Source organism: Micrasema longulum, unplaced genomic scaffold (assembly GCF_059751315.1).
Source record: "Micrasema longulum isolate JH-2025_06_02 unplaced genomic scaffold, ASM5975131v1 h1tg000198l, whole genome shotgun sequence".
NCBI classification, from domain to species: Eukaryota; Metazoa; Arthropoda; class Insecta; order Trichoptera; family Brachycentridae; genus Micrasema; species Micrasema longulum.
In genome coordinates this window covers 230,345-249,534 of record NW_028277403.1, presented here as the reverse complement: position 1 = coordinate 249,534, position 19,190 = coordinate 230,345, and the positions used below count along the sequence as shown (strand labels likewise).

The 19,190-nt window shown below is 34.2% G+C and overlaps 2 protein-coding genes across 2 annotated transcripts in view; one reads left to right on the top strand and one right to left on the bottom strand.

Moving 5' to 3' along the window:
* Positions 1–19,190, bottom strand: part of bru3 (CUGBP Elav-like family member bruno 3) — a 220,584-nt gene that overhangs the window by 3,014 nt on the left and 198,380 nt on the right. The window contains exons 4-9 of the mRNA XM_088243269.1: positions 18,120–18,263; positions 9,941–10,115; positions 9,189–9,353; positions 8,442–8,552; positions 5,553–5,630; positions 1,567–1,743 (exon numbers count right to left, since the gene is read on the bottom strand). Coding sequence (XP_088099395.1) covers positions 1,567–1,743; positions 5,553–5,630; positions 8,442–8,552; positions 9,189–9,353; positions 9,941–10,115; positions 18,120–18,263 — 850 coding nt within the window. The remainder of the gene's footprint in view (positions 1–1,566; positions 1,744–5,552; positions 5,631–8,441; positions 8,553–9,188; positions 9,354–9,940; positions 10,116–18,119; positions 18,264–19,190) is intronic.
* Positions 1–19,190, top strand: part of LOC148283774 (poly(ADP-ribose) glycohydrolase-like) — a 138,906-nt gene that overhangs the window by 68,568 nt on the left and 51,148 nt on the right. The window lies entirely within an intron of this gene.

Here is a 19,190-nt window from a genome sequence, read left to right as displayed (position 1 = left end):
AATCGTTGGGGGATCCCCCCCCCACGAAAAATCTTAAGTAACGGTTAAATATTTTTTTTAAATCTGGGCCAGAAATTCCTACCTACCAGATTTTAAGCCCACGCTGCCCTCAACTAAATAGAAACAGTTTAATTTGTGTCACGGCAACTGTTACTGCTCCTTCTTATAAATAACCAAAACGCCTATCTCTAGTTCGAATATTTCATAACCCCCCCATGTTAACTTGCTAGTGCCTGTCCAACCAAGTAAACATACAAATTTCGTTTATGTTAGTAGGCACACTAATAAGATTTATATGATAATTAATTTTTACGCACACATAAAGTTAAGGTTATTAAATATTATGTAAAAATATTATGACTTGTTCCTGGCATTAACTTTTTTCAATAGTCTTTTTCGTATTTTGTCTATTTATTTAATTAGGGGAGAGTGGGGTATGATGGGCCCTTCAAGGTAAAACGTAAATAAAACATATTTATTTTTATAAATCCTTTATAAAATGTTTATTTTTTAAAACTTTAATCCTTAATCTAGCAAACGTATCACAAAAAAATAAATGAAATTAATCAATTAAAAACAGTCGTAATTATCTAATCTTGCCCCACTGGTGGGGAAAGATGTAATGTAGATGTAGTAAAAGATGGGAAAATATGTGTGATGTAGGTACCTACATCATGCCCCACCTATACCACATATATCTTGCCCCACCAGTGGGGCAAGATGGGGTACCACCTACTGCGGTTCGCAACTAGGACACACAAAGATGGCGTCTCGGTCTTCGTCCTCTACTCCAGCGCATGGACAGTGTGCCCAGCTCTGGCACATTTGACATGCTATTCAGCCTTCATTTGACTTAAGGTATGACCCACTACAAAACAGGCACTCTTTTTTTGCCGTAATTTCAGAACAAAATGGTTATATTTCATAATTTAACATTACGACATCATCGTGTCAACCGATTTAAGTGCTAATTTTTTTATAAAACAGTCACAATATACGAAAAATAAATATGTATTGGTTTGTTAGAATTGCGTCTACAGAGCTACTAAAGATCTCAATTTTCGCATGCGCGGACTCTTTAATACATTGCTGGGTGGTCGTCTTATAGGAACCAACAGACTTACCCAGTTCTTTATTACAGAATAAAACGGAGCGCAGTGAATTTTACTTTAGTCCGCGCATAACTACGCAGGCGAAATGTTGCGTGTGGGCTGGTCGCAAGTTATTAATGAATGAGCATCGTACCCATCTTAGATCGCTACGATTAACAACAAACTAATTGAAAAATATTTGTCTTAGTTACTAAAAAGATTAGTTAACTTATGGTTGATTTTATTATGTAAAAAAAATAGTCTCTGATTGTTTAGAAGCCAAATTTTTAGGGAAGCATTGATTTCTCCCAATATATGCGCACGGTATTTACTCCTTTTAAGATAATATAAAATATAGAAAAAAAAAGAACGAAAAATAACCTTGCCATAATATATAATTTTACAAACATAAAGAATACACAAATTAGCATAATCGGTAAGTAATAGGTCTTACGTAATAAGGTAGGGAACATACCGAAACATTTGCTCTGGTTTGTAGCTCGATCAATAAAGACCTTGCTACTAATGACGTTCCCAAACGGGAGGAACATCTGCATCAGCTCCGCATCTCCAAACTCTTGAGGCAAGTGGTATATGAACAGGTTGCAGCCCTCTGGGCCAGAGATCGAACAGCCTGGGAACATAAGAAAATCTTTAAAGAACTCACAAGATCCGTCTAGAAAACCAACATGAAGTGCTTACAAACTAATGGGATTACAAATAAGGAAACATTTATAATTTAAATCAGTTATCATTTACATACAGCAGTAAAAGATAAAGGTATTGTACGTAAAACTATTTTTAAAATTTTCGGTTAAATAAAGGGGAAATTCGCGTGTTCGGGCGGATAAAGAATATAGGTTTAAGAGTGAAATAGAACCAGAACTTTGGACGAGCGTTTTTAACTCGATGGTTACTCTCATGTTCAAATCCGGAAATCAAGTGGAGATAAGTCTGCCTCATTGTGTAGTGGTTGGCGCGTTCGCCCGTCTTTTTTGAAGACTTTGGTTCGATTCCTGGCAGTATGTCGAAATATATATTAAATATCAATAATAATGTTTAAAAATGCAAAAGGAGAAACTCGCACCTTTGTGTCAATACTTACCATTATCAAAAAAAATCCACAATGTTCTAAATGAACAAACCTTTTTAAAAAGTGGGTTGTGTTTGGATCTTGTTTTATCGAGACATGATTCGCTCCCGTGAATACTATGGTTAGTTTGTATACCTGTAAGAGTCAATCCAGAGTACAAAATCCACTATCCCGAATATAACGCGATATTTTTTACTCAAAATATTTTAGTAAAACATCATTCCTGTATTCGGGGTTGAGGCCGAGTCCAGAGCTGGTATTCCGAACGCTCTCACAGAGTAGAGAACGCTTCGCTTGCGTGTAATTTCTCTATACCCGCGAGAGCGTTCAAAATCGCACCCCAGTGGTGTTATTCTAAATCTTCTCTACTCCCTAGAGTGATTGATTTGAAGATTTTAATTTTTTTGATGCGACGTTGCTTTCTTTATATAATGGCCACACTGATGATTAAACGTCATACGGTGTACGAAACTGCTTCAAAAACGGAAATAAAACAAACACGGTTGGGTCTATTCAACCTAATTTAGTTTTTAGGGTTATGCTTAAGGTCGCAATGTCACAATAATGTTCTAAATGAAAAGCATTATTTTTTTATATAAATAAAACACGAGTGATACTTTAATCCACAAATTTGGAATATCCAGTGACCGGTTTCATCGCTTTCGCGACATCTTCGAGACTGGTATCTTTATTAAAGAGTTAAATGTATTTGTACAGAACAGAGGTAAGGATAGATAATTCAGAGTTAAATGTGAGTAAATTAAATAAAGTTATTTTTATTTTAAGGATCATTATCAACAAATTTTCTTTAGGTTAACTAATGAATTGATATAATGAATTTATATAATAAATTACAATGAACTTCCATCAAGAATTTTCACTTGCAAACTTAAATGTTTTAGAAAAGCATTATGTTTGAATTCACGTGTTCAAATTTTTTGACGTTTAATCATCAGTGTGGCCACATATGAAGCACAAATTACTCGCATTGAAAAAAAACATATCCCCAAATTAACCACCCGCTAGGGCTCTAAGGGGTTGAGAAGATTCATAATTGCACCCGATGTACCAGAGTACGCGCGCAGTTAAGCCTTTTTGCCTACCGCGCGTACAGTTTATGCATGTGTGGTTGCGTTCATCAGTACATATCGAGACATTATACTTAACCTCTCTACTATATCTACCTCGGTATGATAAAGGTTTATCAATGAATGTGATTGCATCCTGTTTCTTTAAGATCCTAGCAGTATTTCACCACTTTAAAAGGACACAACACGGCATTGTTAAATTCGAATCAGGAGTTGCGTACTGAGCGACGTCTACAAAGAAACTAATGGGTCAAAACGTAAACCTACTCATTTATGAGTAGTTGAGTCGCCTTCTGTTTGATGTGCGTATACGGTTTCTGGACTATTCTTAATTCAATGTCTCCAATATTTTAAAATAATCAAGTGCATATCCTTTTTTGTTTGTATGGAAAATTTCGATGCCATCTTCAAAGTTGAATGAGTGACTATTTGTTAGGATATGTTCAGCAAACTCAGAAGAAATATTGTTTTCAAGACATCCATATGTTCTTTAACTCTAGCTCTCTAACTTTTTAACTCTCTTTGTCAAATTATAAAAATATAAGTGGGACATAAAAACAAAGTGATTTTATTTTAATATATTAAATGATCCTATTGTCTAATTGCAATTTTTTTGTCTGATTCTTAAATTTTCTGAACGGGAAAAATTTGTGAAATTTTCTTTAAAAATCTGTAAGCCCAAAGTAAACAATAATCATTTGAAGCATCTAGGTGTGTGCTAGCAGGAAGTTGGTTATATAAGTGTCATTGTTAACATCATAAATTTAAATAAATTAATACTTAGTTACTTATATACATAATAACACGTAAAACATACACAGTGCAAATGAAAGAACCATATAACACATCAAGTAAACATCAAACATCGATAGTAAAAATAAATCATAAGCAGTTGTACATAACGTCGACAGAATAATACAACTCAAACATCACACATATTGCATAAACATTTTTCACTACCTCGTCTCATGTGTTGAGTGGCTGAATTTATGTATGTGAAAAGTTATGAGCTTTCAGAAAATTAGTAAAAATTAAACATTTTTCAGAAACATCAAGTATTTGTTTATGCTATATGATTCTCAAATTATTTACTATTGAAAACAATACGTTTTCTTTCCGACGCACGATTTTATTGAAAGCCTTTTGACAAAGTTTGACAAAAATATTATCAAAATTACCTAATCGAATTTTGTAATGCTTTCAAGTGCGCAACAAGAAAAATTAAGTGATAAATATGTTTGTAGATACATATATGCAGCACACAACCCAAGTGTTGGAAATACACAAGTGTTTAAATTACAAGCTTCATAAACATAAACATAAATATGTTGATGTCGATTGATATATTTTTATGTGGGCTTCAAGCGTGCTATTACGCCGAACGGGTTTATTTGTTGAATGCAGTTGCGTGTGGAAATAATGGGTTTTAATGTGTTTCAGATAAATGTAATTGGTTTACGCTATGTTTAGTGTTAATATTGTGGGTTTTAAAGCTCACGTTTGTTGGTGAATTCATGTTGGGTTTACGTCGATTGTTGATTGGGGTGTTCAAAGCGCGTGTTGTTACTAGGTTTGAGATGAATAATGCATTTGTGACTCAAGCCAATTACTGTTGATGTGAGTTTACAGTTCCCACCGGACTGGTAAGACCCTTAATACTGAATGGGAAGTTAGAGCCCACCTTGGGAGATCTCTCGGTGTGGTTTGCTTAAGGGTGATTCCGAGGGGAGAAGAGATGAAACATTACTCTTTTTATAATTATCGCACGGAAAGGGGTTTCTGTGGACATCATATAAGTTTAATGTTTTTTTTAAAATTTGATATCAAGTATCGATGATGCCAAGATCCTCAATGGGTAAATGCATGTAAGGTTTAAGTCGAGTATTGTTTTAAGGTCCAATCATAAGTAAAGTTTGGTTTGATTTAACCGTTGATGTTGTTAGGTTCTGTAAAGTTTATTAATAAGTAAAGTTGGGTTTGATTTAACCGTTAATGTTGTTAGGTTCATTAAAGTGTAAATGGCTAAATTAACGCTGTGTTCATATAAAACGTTCATGTTGTAGGGCTTATTAATGAGGAAATACATGTTAGAAGTCGAAAGTTAATGTTGTAGGGTTCATCAATGGGTAAAGGCATGTCGGGTTCAAGTCTAGAGTTGATGTTGTAGGTTTATTAACGGGTAGATATATAAGTTAGTGCTTCAAATATAAACTTTATATTTTATAGGGTAGATATATGTTGGGTTTAAGTAAAGTGTTGATGTCGTGGGCTTCAACTTACCTTCTCTCTGTGCCGGAGCGATGGTGGATAGAGGTGGCGGGATCGGCTGCGGAAACTGTCCGTATACTGCTGGATATGCTGCCGAACATTATTACAATCATGACACCATAACAAGAGTCAGAACTCATCTCATCGTGCACAATACATACAGTAAACATTAAGTAGGGGGCTATTTCATCACCTTCAACTTTTTTGCCTCATTTAAAAGGAAAATCTCATGATGATTTGATGGGTATTTTTCCATAGAAATAAATAAGAACTTTAATATTTAATTGCAATACCAAAGTGGTAGGTGGCTTTGAACTCACATCAAAATGAGTGAATACACATTCGTTTTGAGATTTAGCATTTTTAAGAGTTAGCAATATTACCTAGATTGCTCGTCTCAGTTTTATTTATTAGTTACATATTACAAATATTATATTACATAAAACAATAACGTATCCCTAACTCCAAGAGACCAAAAGCCCTGTGTTGAGTTGGAATACCGCCTAACGGAAAGTGGAAGCGTAATACTGCTAAATCTTAACATTTTGACAATGTCATATTAATCTAGTTTTTCATTTGGATAATTTTTTGTCAAACGCTGCAAATATACGTAAAATCAGGATTCTTCTCAAGAATTGTGAGAGAAAATGCAATATCCTTAGAGTGACAAATCCTGATGCTACAGTAGATGTAAAATTACAGGATTTAGGGTAAAATTCCCGTATTCTTCCTTTTTAAAACACGACGCTGCCAAAATGGTGGCAGTAAAACGAGATGTCGTCTAAAATACAGAGCAGTTGGCCAGTCTAGTTATCTCTGTTCGAAGAAAAATATTTTTGGATTTTCCAATAAAATGTTGCAAATATCAAAGGTGACATAATAGCAAAATGTTTCAATACACGTGAAAATTAACGAAAAATGTAAATATATTTTCGTTTTTTGACAGAAACAACTAGATAATAACTAGTTTTTCACATGGACAAACAAATTTTAATATTCACTGTATTATTTAAAATATTTTTATGGATAAGTATCCACATTCATAAACTCTTTTGTGGTATGATAGACAATGATCATGCAATTATTGACGTTCTGATGGCCTCATCCCGATGCAGTGCCGACTAGATATTGCGATGCGACCATTGCTATAGAAACATGCAATATTTGATACTAATCTAATTGTCTCTAATATAAAACATTTCAGACAATTATTATTGGCTTTTTATTACGCGAGTTACAGATTTGATGGTGGATACATTTCGACGCCTTGTTAAAAGAAATATTGCCTGTTATTGCTGCTAAACGGAATATCAATAAAGTTGTGTATTTTTATTTACGTTTGCGCCATTTGAACAGTGCTCGTATACTCAATACAGCAAAACAACCGTATAAACTGAATTTACGACACCGAAATGTCAATATGAGTGCAAAACACTTACATAATATTATTACATACGATACGTATTTGTGTCGAACATTACGTTTCGCAAGACGAAATAAAATTACAAAAATCATAAAGTTTACGTGGAACGAAAAGAGAAAACACGTTATCCTACTGTCACTCGGCTCTTTAAACTATATCATGATTATTCCAAATAATATTATTTATGAAAAATATATGTATGGCAAAATTAGGAAGACAGATAACAGACAATATAAATTTGTATTAAGAATTGCTTACGAACTATTAAATCATCCTGTAGTATTTGCCTTATGTATTGATTTATATGAAAATACAATCAAAGACTAAAAATAACATATAGGGGGTTATTCACAAGATTCTCAAATAAACAAAATGCTTTCATTAGTCTATTTAATTCGTTGCGTTCAAGAAAAAGCATCTTCTGCTGTTTTATGTTAAACAAATTATTAATATTATGAAAATTAATAAAAAAAGTATGTTCATCAATTTACATACGAGTAACGCAACTGAGCGTATTAATGATAATATTACTGTCATGTCAAGACATTACGAATCTTTGCATTACACTGTCCTTTTGTATTCGGAACAGAAAAATACGAGTAAAGTACGCCGTTTTTATTGCTTACGTAAATTTTTATTAAGAACAATAGGAATTTAACTTTGAAAATAATACGTTTATATTTGAGTTTTGTACGATTTATTTGATGATACTAAATACTATGACAACGGAAAAAACAAACAATAAAAGCTCAGAGTTTTTTCATTAAAAAAATAATGGTTCGGTTTACTATGGATTTTATATAGATCTACAAAATGCCTTATTGGTTTAATTACACCTCTCAAAGTTTTTATATTTTAATTTACCTCCGACTTGTAAATAAAAAAACGGTTTCATATCCAGTCGAAATGAAATGAAACATGACACGCAAAATGCTTTTTTTTATATTAAGCTAAGAAAGTAATATTGAGAATTGAAGTACTGAATTCGTGATGTATTCGAGAAACTGTCACAAAAATGCTATTTATTAGTTAATTTACTATTTAATCCAATTAACGTTTTAAATTGTTGCGAGGGCAAAATAGACATGAATTCTACTAGTGACATCCCGAATAATGCTGGATTTGCTTTTTATTATAATTTATCTAACTGTTTGGGTAAAAGATAGAAGAATAATTCATCACAAAATATATTAATTTCCGCAAATCAGATATTTGAGAATAAAATTTACATGTCCCGAATTTCGTTTATTTTATTTTAGTATTGGAAAACCCTAATTGAGGCGTTTGAATAATAACGGAAAGTATAATGCTTAATAATGACGTCTTATCATAAATGTTATTAGATGGGTATAATAAGCAAGGCAAAAAATAAGGGCAACTTCCATGATATTCGTGTGCAATCCATAGTAATCCGCCCATGTAAAACATCAAGTGTGCCATGGAGATAAGCGACAGAGAGAACGGATATGTGGACTCACCGACTCCGGGGTACGGCTGCATACCCGGGTAGGCGGCGTGCTGAAGGGCTGCCTCTCCGTTGGGGAGTCCTTGGGCGGTAACCGGCACCGCAGAAATCAGCTCCGGGTGATCTAAGGAACCCACAAAATGCACTATTTTACTACAACTACACAATCCTCGATTTGTTTTTGAATTTTCAGAAAAATCATTTTGTTAACTGACTAATTGGATTTTTAAAATTCGAAAGAATTTGTTCATTTTTGATTCGCTAACGGAAATTCAGGCTAACAGAAAAGCCATAAGGATATCTGTTGACACTGGTGCTCTATCTACGGAGTGACGTGCAATGTGTGCATGTATTACCAAGGAAAATTACAATAATATCTACTTTTTCTTTGACTGTCTTATGTGAAAATGAAATTTTTCTATCTGTCCATTCTTCAATCCACTTACGAAGAACTTAAGAGTGTCTGCTAATACGTCTATTTACTCCCAAAATACTTTATCTGGTTATCACGCAAAAGGCGTATTTTTACGCGATTTGCTTACAAGAAATCTAAATCTGTTGACAAGGTTCTTGTCTACTTTTCAAATAAGATAAAAGAATTTAAAGAAAAAATGATTTGATGATTACATGAGTTTTTAAATAGAATTGGTTCATCAATCTTCGGGAAAGACGTCGCGCAAAAGGTTTGAAAATAGACTGTCTCAAAAGAAAAGCAGTCGATTATTTCGTTGACATCTCACGCGTTGTTGGTAGTACTTACGGCCAGTGAAAGTCTGGTGGATCCCATTAGTGTAGACAGTCTCCTGAGGAGGAGGCTGTCCGTTGGTAGTTTGGGCGGCCATGTTGAAGGTGGGCATAGTGGGGGACGGCAGGGAAGGGAGGGTGCCGTTCAATGGCTGCCCACCACCGGTGCCTATCGCCAAACCTGCATCATGGACACAATCAGTCAATGTTACTTATCAAAGAATACGTCTTACCCTTGTGAATTTGGAACCGGTGAATTAGATAATACATCAGTCCTAGATACGAGTATATCAACAGCGACGAAAAGTTTTTTAGAGAAAGGAATATGAAATTCTAAAGTTTTCACCTATCATGATCAAAATTCAACGAGGGTTACATTTATTAAGTACATAGTATTTATCTATGTCACGTCTGTTTAATTTTCTATACTGTTAACTATTGTGTTTAAAAAAATTACTGCTTGATGCATGATTTCCTGGATATGGCGAATATATTCCTATTTACTTTGAAAATTACTCACCGGTTTGCATCATTATCTCCATTTAAATATTTGCTGTGATAATGGATACGGAAAAACTACTTAGCTTTTGCTTATTATTGAGTAGCAGTGGTGCCTAAAAAGAATCCTGTTTATCCAAATAGATCTGATCTAGTCAGCTGTTATAGAGATATCTCTAATTTCGGCGCTGGAGTCAAGATTGAAGGTTTTGCTAAAACGCGTTACGCTCTACTTTTGATTTTCCATTGGCACGTTGACATGAGGTTTACCTGAGGTGGGCGGCACCACGGAGTTGGGCATGCCGTTGAGGGCGTGGGGCAGCTGCGTTGCGAGGGCGGCCATCGGGTTGATGTAGGACCCCTGGGCAGTGGCGGCCGCCATTAGCGCCGCCTGTTGCTGCAGCCACGCGTCGTCGCACATCTCAGCGTTAAACTTAGGCGCCATCTGTGGAGATTAAGATGATTCATTTTTCTATGTAGGATTATTTGACAAATTTGATATTTAAAAATCATCATTCCTTTATCCGCCTAAAATACCGAAAAGGTATCTGCTAATGGTATACATAGACCGCATTATTGTTCAAGTATATGAACGGGGTTTTATCACAGCAATATATTTGTAATCGACGTAAATATATATTTTAAACGATTATTTCAATTTTGGGGCCGAAAATTTTAACCAATAATATTGACAAACATGAAACCATCGTTGATTGGCAAATTAATTATATTTTGGTATTACAGAAGTGAAAAAATATGATAAAGAAATGAGATTTAAACTAAAAATCATAATCATAGTATTTGCATAATTTAGGTACACACAGAAAAGCTTCAGTTGATTTTAAACTCTGTAATTGATTCTAAATCTTAATACTCAAATTACCCCCTTTCAAACAGTTATTGAAAAGAAAAACGTATTTTCAATATAGAAACTCATAAACCTTGCAGATGGAAGCAATTTTCGTAAACAATTTAAATTGTGAAGAATCAATGTGCATTTTAAAGTATTTCAGATTTGAGAGAAATGTGTATCTTAACCGCCGAATAGAAAGACGTATATCAATGCTCGTAAGTAACAAACATTTTATTATTATTTAAAGTAAATAAAATGACAATGTTTTGGATTTGGTTATTTTAATACTACAAAAAAAAACCCATCTTTGCCCCACTTTTGCTGCGCGCATGTGTGAAGTCACAGCGTAATGTTGCCAGATAGTGAAAAACGTAATCGTAACACAAATGTAAGATAATTATATTTTTAAAAAAAGGTTTGTTAATTAACCTAAAATTTAATTTTACACACGGAACCATTTATTGACGCAAGAGAGTAGATAAGTAAAGAGTCATTTAATAGGAGTAATTTAATTAATGAACTTTGAATTAAAAAAATAAAACAAATTTTATTTTACATAAAACGGATATTTTTATGTCATGTTAGATAATATTTGATGTTTTAAAGATAACGTCGGTCAAATGTCCACCACGGCGTTGTTTAATTCGAGAGGACAATTTTTTATTAGTTCTCTCATTAGGTGAGCAAAGTAGCGTAAACAAATTGACTACCCTGGTAACGCTAATAAATGTTCATTTTGTTTTCTTTGGTAATATGACAGATGGAAGAATAATTCAATTTTTAAGTGATGCATTTGCTACTTACGCATGAGATGTGATAGCATCCTGTTTCTTTAAGATCCCATCCATATTTCGACACTTTAAAACGACACAACACGGCATAGTTGAATTCAAATCGGGAGTTTCGTACTGAGCAACGTCTACAAAGAAACTCATGGGTCAAAATGTAAAACTACTCGTTTAAGAATAGTTTAGTCGCCTTCTGTGATGTGCGTATGCGGTTTCAGGACTAGTCTAAATTTTACGGGAAAACATTTCAGGTGAGGCGCCGGTTAAATTAGTTTTTTGGGTAACTGTTTTTTCAACTATATAGCTCATATAAGCGGCTGTATTCTACCTCGCACCGTCTACAAATGGACCATATATATAAATGCTTTCTTTAGATTCCACAATATACTCCTTCGACTTCAGAACTTCGTAGTCAAATATAAGTGTATCTAATGGTATTTTTTCCATCTCGCGTAGTTCTGTATAGCACACAGATGAAGTTTCTTCGTTACCTCTATATTAGAGAGTATGGATACTACCCATTGCAGTACGCATCATTAATCCTTTTAGATATGCAATGGATGAAGCACTGCATTGCTACCGGGCTAATTTACAATCGCAACATTTTGGAGAGCATAACATTATATGTACCGATTAACTATTTAAGAGCTAGGCAACACAGACTATTTGTTCTTCCAGAATGCAGGACAAATTTACCGTTGATGTTGCCTGTGGAGATAATGATTGGTCTGTTAAACAGCCTACCGAGAGAGGTGGATCTTTTCCATGCTGGGATTATCAGTTTTAGACTCCTCTCTAACTATGTATAATAAAGTGTGTTAGTGACTTATTCGTCTTTGTTTACTATTGTTTTTATAGACATTAATAATCTATTGTGCTTATTTTAAATCGTGTTTTTGTAGATACCTTATTACATAATTTAGGCCTGATATGAAATATTGATTTGAAAAGGGTGTTTTTACGCTAAACAAAATATTTCATAATCCCTAGGCTAGTACCTGAATCGTGAGACTGATCATCTTACCTTCATGTAACAAAAATGATCAAGATATTTTGCGATTGGTGTGCCAATGCAGTGTCCGATGCACCATTAGGTGCGGAAAAGGAATGATGATGATGAATTATATAATTTATGTACATTGTAAAAGGCAGTAGTGCTGTATTGTACATTTAAACAAATAAATATCTTCTGTCTAAACAGCTTGAGTGAAAAAGAAACTGGACAGCCAAAACGACGAAGGTTTTCCTTTTTCGTAACAACTTTGTAAGACCTTCAATCTGTCGGTGACCAAAACGTAAATGGCAAGCGGTTTAAAATAATAATAGTGACCAATGACCAGTGACCAGCATTGCTTGCCTCTACTCTAGATTTATTATCACCCAAAGGTCGTAAGCGGGGTTGAGGATAGGTGCTACTATATCTAAAACTTACTGCTTACATATTATTGTTTTCATACTAATTCTTTTTTTTTTCTTTTTTCAAACGGTGGGGGACGACGACGACGTGTTGGCCTCTGTCCATACATTTTTCTCTCCCCTCACTAGTCTGTTTTGAGTTTGCATTCCGTGAAAATATTTTTGCTAAATTTCCTCTATGCGCAGCTGACAGAGTCCCCCAGAGCCGCGATTATGATAGGAAGTTAAGACGCCATACCACCACCATGACGGTATAGTTGAAGGTAAATTCTCCCGACCGATTACGAAGATACACTACCTCACCTTCAAGTTTTGAGGTAGTTACATCGGTATGTATCGACGGGTCTAGTACCCCTTGGTACGCATATCTACGCATTAAAAGGGTCAAAAATTTTGTTCCACCGAACAGTTTTCTTTTAATGAGGATTTGTTTAAATTTTTAATCATTCTGAGGTTGGCACTTTTATTCTTAAAAGCCTATTAAAAATATGAGGGAGAAGTAAGTGAATTTTGAAGTCGAATTAAATTGTGCTATGATTGTCAGCTTTGAAAAAGAACGCCTAGATGCACAGATAATTTGCTTGGATTCTGCCCTATTATATATAAGAGCATCTTGGCGTAAAAATGTTGCATCCATAAAAAAAAATAAAGTAATTATATTTTTTCTGTTTTACTATCTTCCTGAGTGTACGTATTGAGATTTTAAAGTAGCTGGCTTTGTAATAACTCGGTAGATAAATGCAGACGACCGTTAAGCATACCGTCTTGGTTATTGTTAAAAGTAAAATAAAAATCATGTTCAAGCGAGCATTTTTTGTTTGATTTGGGATTAACTGAAGTTTAAAACCGTTTTAAACTGGCCACTTTTTATCACAGAAGCCTATTTAAAATATAAATATTTATAAATGAGAACTATTAAAATTTTTAATTTAGTAAGGTACGCGGACTAAATTATCGGGGTCATTCATTGGTTGGATTCGATCATGTGATGCCGAGATGACAAGTTGGTAGAATATACTGAGGAAGATGGAGATAGTATAAAAGTTGAGCATATTGTCTCGGTATGTACTGATGAAGATAGCCTTTATAATCGCGGCCCAGGATAGAATAACTGCGTGTGGATGGTGGGTTTTTAAGTGCCCTCTCAATGTCTCAAAATAATGCCGGTCGCACGTCTGTCTAGACCTTAAAATGTCTGTAAATATGACAAACGCCTGTCATAAATATGGCCACCCTAAACTCGATTTTATTAGAAAATATAGAATAACTTCAAAATGCGTTAAAAATCGTAACTAAATTTATAATGGGCCTGCCACACACTCGACGAGTGGCATGGGAAGTAGCTAGGAAAGGAGGCAGAGACGTAGCGTGGCAACATTACTCGTCATGCCGCACGTCATGCTCCTCGTTGTGCCCGCCGCTCCCTATTTTGTCGGTTTTTGAGCGCAAGTCAAAGGACCGGCAATAAAAGCGCGAGTGGCTGGCCACATAATCGCGTGATCGCAGTACGCATCGAATGCTCATACAAGACGCATGCGTCATTTTTGAATGATGTTTAATTGTTTGTATGACATTGATATAATTAGCTATACTAAAAATGCAGAGCGCGCACGCTGCCACAGTTTCATCCTCCATTGTATAGAAAAGACAAATGACAAGTGCGGAGCGTCGCGATTAATTGCGCGAGTAGAGCAGTATGTGCGCGGAGAGGGCAACATCGGGCGAGAGGGCGGCGTTTTTGCGGCGGTTATTTTTTCAATATTTTTCAATTTATTGATAGACTATTAAACTTAGCCAAAATTTTTTCTTTAAATTTTTTATATATCGTACTATCAGCGCTGTGACTTTTGTTTTTATGTTTCTGAAATAACTCAACATGTGACGTCAGAGGGTCGTCTCTGTCAGTTCTCCCGTTTGGTTCGTTTACGGTAAGCAAACCGGATATCTTTCACAGCTCTCGTATCATTGGTTCGTTCATATGAACCAGTGACGTTGTTCAAAGTAGTGCGTTTTTATTAAAACATGTTTTATTATTTTTTTCGTACATTTTCAAGAAACTGTGCGTTACAATTAAATGGTCTAATTTTGACCGCGCGCAAGAAAACATTTTTTGTATCCAATTTTCGGTAGGGCTAACGTTTCTCAGTAAATTCATGGTATTTGAGTGATTTATTTTTATTTCTGTTCATGTTTCATTATTTTACACAGGAAACATAAAAATGCAATATATTTATATTAATAATATCACCAAAATCTTTTTCTTTGGGGTTGGATGGTTTCTGCAATATTTTTTTGAATAAAAATAATTTTAAAGGTAAAAACACCGAAAGCTGTCAACCCACATAGATGTTTCTAATCGCTTCAAGCTCTCAGAGATCGACAGCTGCCCATGCGACGATGAAACTCCTCAAGATGTCCCTCACCTGTTGATGCATTGCCCCTTTTTCAGCTTTCAAAGACAACAGCTGGAGGCGCGATGCAGAGGCCTGGGTGAAGATCTATGCGACATCCCATCGGTGATAGATAAAGAACTCACACGAGAGGTAGTATCATACATGATAAATATAGCGCAGGAAATTGGTAAAATAAACCAAAGTAGGGAACAAAATGCCGAACACTCCTCTAGTGAAACGGAAGGCCTGTTGACTTCTGCCAACAGGCCGGCTTCTCCTGAAGAGTTTTAAGTGGTTTCCTCTCCACGTGAGCAAATGCTGAGAAGTTCCTGATTAGCCCACATTAATATATCTCTCCTGATCCCAATAGTTTAGATAAATTTTAAGATATTTAATTGCAGAAAAATCCACTTTTTGAAATATAAACCTTGTATATTATAAGCAAGGTAAATAATAAAGCAACTCCCATATTTAAAAAAAAAATATGTTTCTAAAAAATTCACTTTTGATGAAGTAGCATTCATCAAAAAGCCCAATTTCGCAAATTATGGGTCGGAAGGTTTCTGCATAAAATTGTTAAATAATGAACAATTTATTTTGAAATTTCTTCTTTGTACCGTGTTATTTTGAAACCGTGTTAAAAAAAGCTCCGCTTACGGTGTATTATGCTATTGTTGGAAACAATTTAAATTTCCCAACACCAATTTGTGATATTTAAAGGAAGTATTGAAAATGAAACCAAAGTAATTATAAAATGAAACTAGGATCCCCTTTTCACTGTCGGAGAAAATTTACTGAAATTCAAATTACTTGCAGCGGCTGTAATTATCTTTTACTGAAAATGGTACAAATTAAGCATTCAGGAGCGTTTACTGGTTGAAATTATTTAATTTAATTTACACAGATATGATTTATACTTTTGCCAATGCCCTAAATTAACGTATGGCTAAGGAGAAAAATAAAAAATGTAATACGAAAATCATTTCTTGTGGAATGTTTAATTTTGTATAGCGAAGCTTTATTTTACGCGTTGAATTTTGGTCTTGTTTTGTTTGCAACGAACATCTCTTTGTTTCACAAGAAGGAATGACAGTAAAAGCGCCAACAATGTTTTCTTGTACCGTATACCTATTATACCTGTTATCGCATTTATTATTTGAATAAAAAATACAGTTCTGTGTGTGAAATATAACTAGAATCTTAGACCAGTGTCTGTGATTCTATGTTTGCTCGCTGATAAAAAATTCCAAAAATAAAATTGGGTGGATATTTAGTCCACCTCGGTGTGTATTTGGTGTATTTGTCTTCTATTCCTAATGTCCGGATTCTTCAGAAATACTTATTTAAATTGTGATTTTTCACTGCAAATGACTCATTGGACATTTATTTATTTTATTTTATTCGGGATATTTACAACCATTACATAAAAAATAAGTGGAAACATATTTCCTAGAGTCAAATAAAAGAATCCACTGTAAATCTAAAAATACATTATTATTTATTTATTTAATTTTTTTGCTTAGAAACTATAATTAATAATAAAAATAATGTGACCTCACTGGGGTTTCCCGTGCCGAGGACACTTAACAATATATTTAAAAAAATTACATTTGAGAATAAACAAAGAAGACTAACTTAAAAAAACGAAGATAATTAACAAATATGTTATGTTATTATCTATTTATAAGAAATGAGTAAACATATTTGTAGGTGTGCAACGTTGTTTGAGGGTGGGTGCGTAAGTTAAAAAATGTAATTTAAAACGTGTATTTATATTGAAAAGGGCATAGGATAGAACTTGGTAAGAGGTTTGAATACTAAAGTAACTAAAAAAAATAGTTTATATCTACTTTTGAAACCTTTTTAAAAATATTTTTCTTAGGTAAATGTTATGATGCTTTGGTTGTATTAGTATGGTAAATTGCAAAACCTTATGCTGAATAAAACATTTTATTTTGAAATTCAATTGGTACATATTGAACGAATAATGTGCAACGAGTCCCATATAATACGGTACGATATGCAGACAAACTGGCTTCCAAAAATAATTATAAGGCTTTTAAAAAGTTTTGTAGACGTACCGGCTAATTGATTATGTCTAATCAATTCAATCCCAGTCAGTTATGAATTCACTTATCTCTACCACTAAATCCAATGAAGTACGTATAACGTACTTCTGGATAACCTTCTTTCAGCTCAAAGATGCCAAGGCTATCAGATTACAAAGAGCTCGTTAGGGCAGCTTTTCTCGTTCGGTGACGAGCAGTTTTTCTTTGTACGTGGGCACCGCCAAGAAGGCTCGGGTCCTCAGATGCAGTATATGGTGGACAAGCTGCATATTTCATAGTCTATTTAGTTTGGCATTTCAAGGGTGAATTTACTCATAGGGTAAGGCTAGCAAAGAGTGCGCACTTAACAAAATTTTTATTTAAATAAATTTTGTAATGAAAAACCTACCAACAATAATAATCATATATGCACATACATTTTTTTCGGAAACAAAACAACATAATGTTAGTAATTAGAGTAACCTTCATATTTTGTAAATTGAATTTATTAAAAAAAAAATCTTAATTAATCTTTAGCTTTAAATAGGTTCTAATTTTCTAACTGTGCATTCGCTCTGTAGCTGCAATATGTATTGTAATCTAGATTCTATCTATAAATGTTTTTTTTAAAACAATTTTTACAAAAAACACTTCTATTTATTTTTTTGTAAAATGTGAGGGCTAGATTGTAACCGTGTGCTCTGTAGCTGCAAGATATATTTTTATCTAGCTCGCATGTATTTTTAAAATTAAAAATAATCTATTGGAAAAGGGGAACTAAAACCTCAACCGCTTATGCGCTTTCTAGTGCGCACTATTTGCTTGCTTTACCTTACGTTACTAAATATCGAGAAACTCCACAATTGATGTACCAGGAAAATGCAATCTCAAGGAGAACTTTGCTAATTATGAAGATATTTAAACGAAATATTTCAAAATTTTTTGTCATACCTGAGCATAGGCGCCGTAAGCTCCAAACTGGTTGAAGACAAAAGGATTAAGCAGACTCATGTTGCCAGCCATTTGCTGCATACGACGAAGTTGCCTTTCTTTCTCGGTGTCCGCAAACTTAACTACAAGGCTGGATGAAGCTCCCTGAAAAAAATAATTCAAAGATAAGTATTATACATGGAGATTCATATTGCTTATGTGACATGTAAAAACTATTTCAACAAATCGAGATAGAAAAACGTTTATGACAATATTTACTGTACAAATTACTGGTAGCTTTAGAACTCCAAGTCAGGTGCTCTGAGTTCATGAACCACCCGCTTGTGGTGAAAAATAAATTAAAAGTTATGGTGATGACAATATTTAGGCTTCTAATTTTGTCATTGTGATTTTTCTCTCTAAATTTGTTAAAATTTCAACGTAAAATGATCACCATTTGCTATATCTCAAATTGTTTTGTTAATATGAATATTTATAAAAAAAACTAAGATAAATAAATAATGTCATATATACAGAACTAATAAATACAGTAAATTCAGCATGAACTAATGAGAGAAAGCACGATATAAATATTATACATAACGTTAATCAATCAAACAACACAGAGCTTCATTTCAAATGCATATTCATTTTTCAATATTCGTTCAGATATGTGGTACAAATAATTTTGAAAAGATTTTTATTTCAATCGTATCATTATCGTTTCAAACGGTTCCCGCGTTATGTTTGTAGGTAATAAAAAATATCCGAGTCATGTTTCTATTACTAGAGCCAATAATGCGTTCTCTCACAAAGGTGAGAAAATTGCCAGTACGTGTGCATCTATTATACCTTTATGTTTGTTTCCGAGCCAAAACCGAATAAATGTTATCGATACAGCATGGCGATGGTGGGATTGGGGGTGGGGAGATAGAGGAGGCGACGAGAGCAGAAGCGGCCGACAGGAAAAAAGAAGAGCTTCCAGAGCGTCCACAATTCGCTCGTAGACTCTTTTGTACTGAACCCGAGGATGTACGAGTATTAGTAAAGATGCTCTCCATTCCACCCTGTTATCCCGACAACTATTATTCT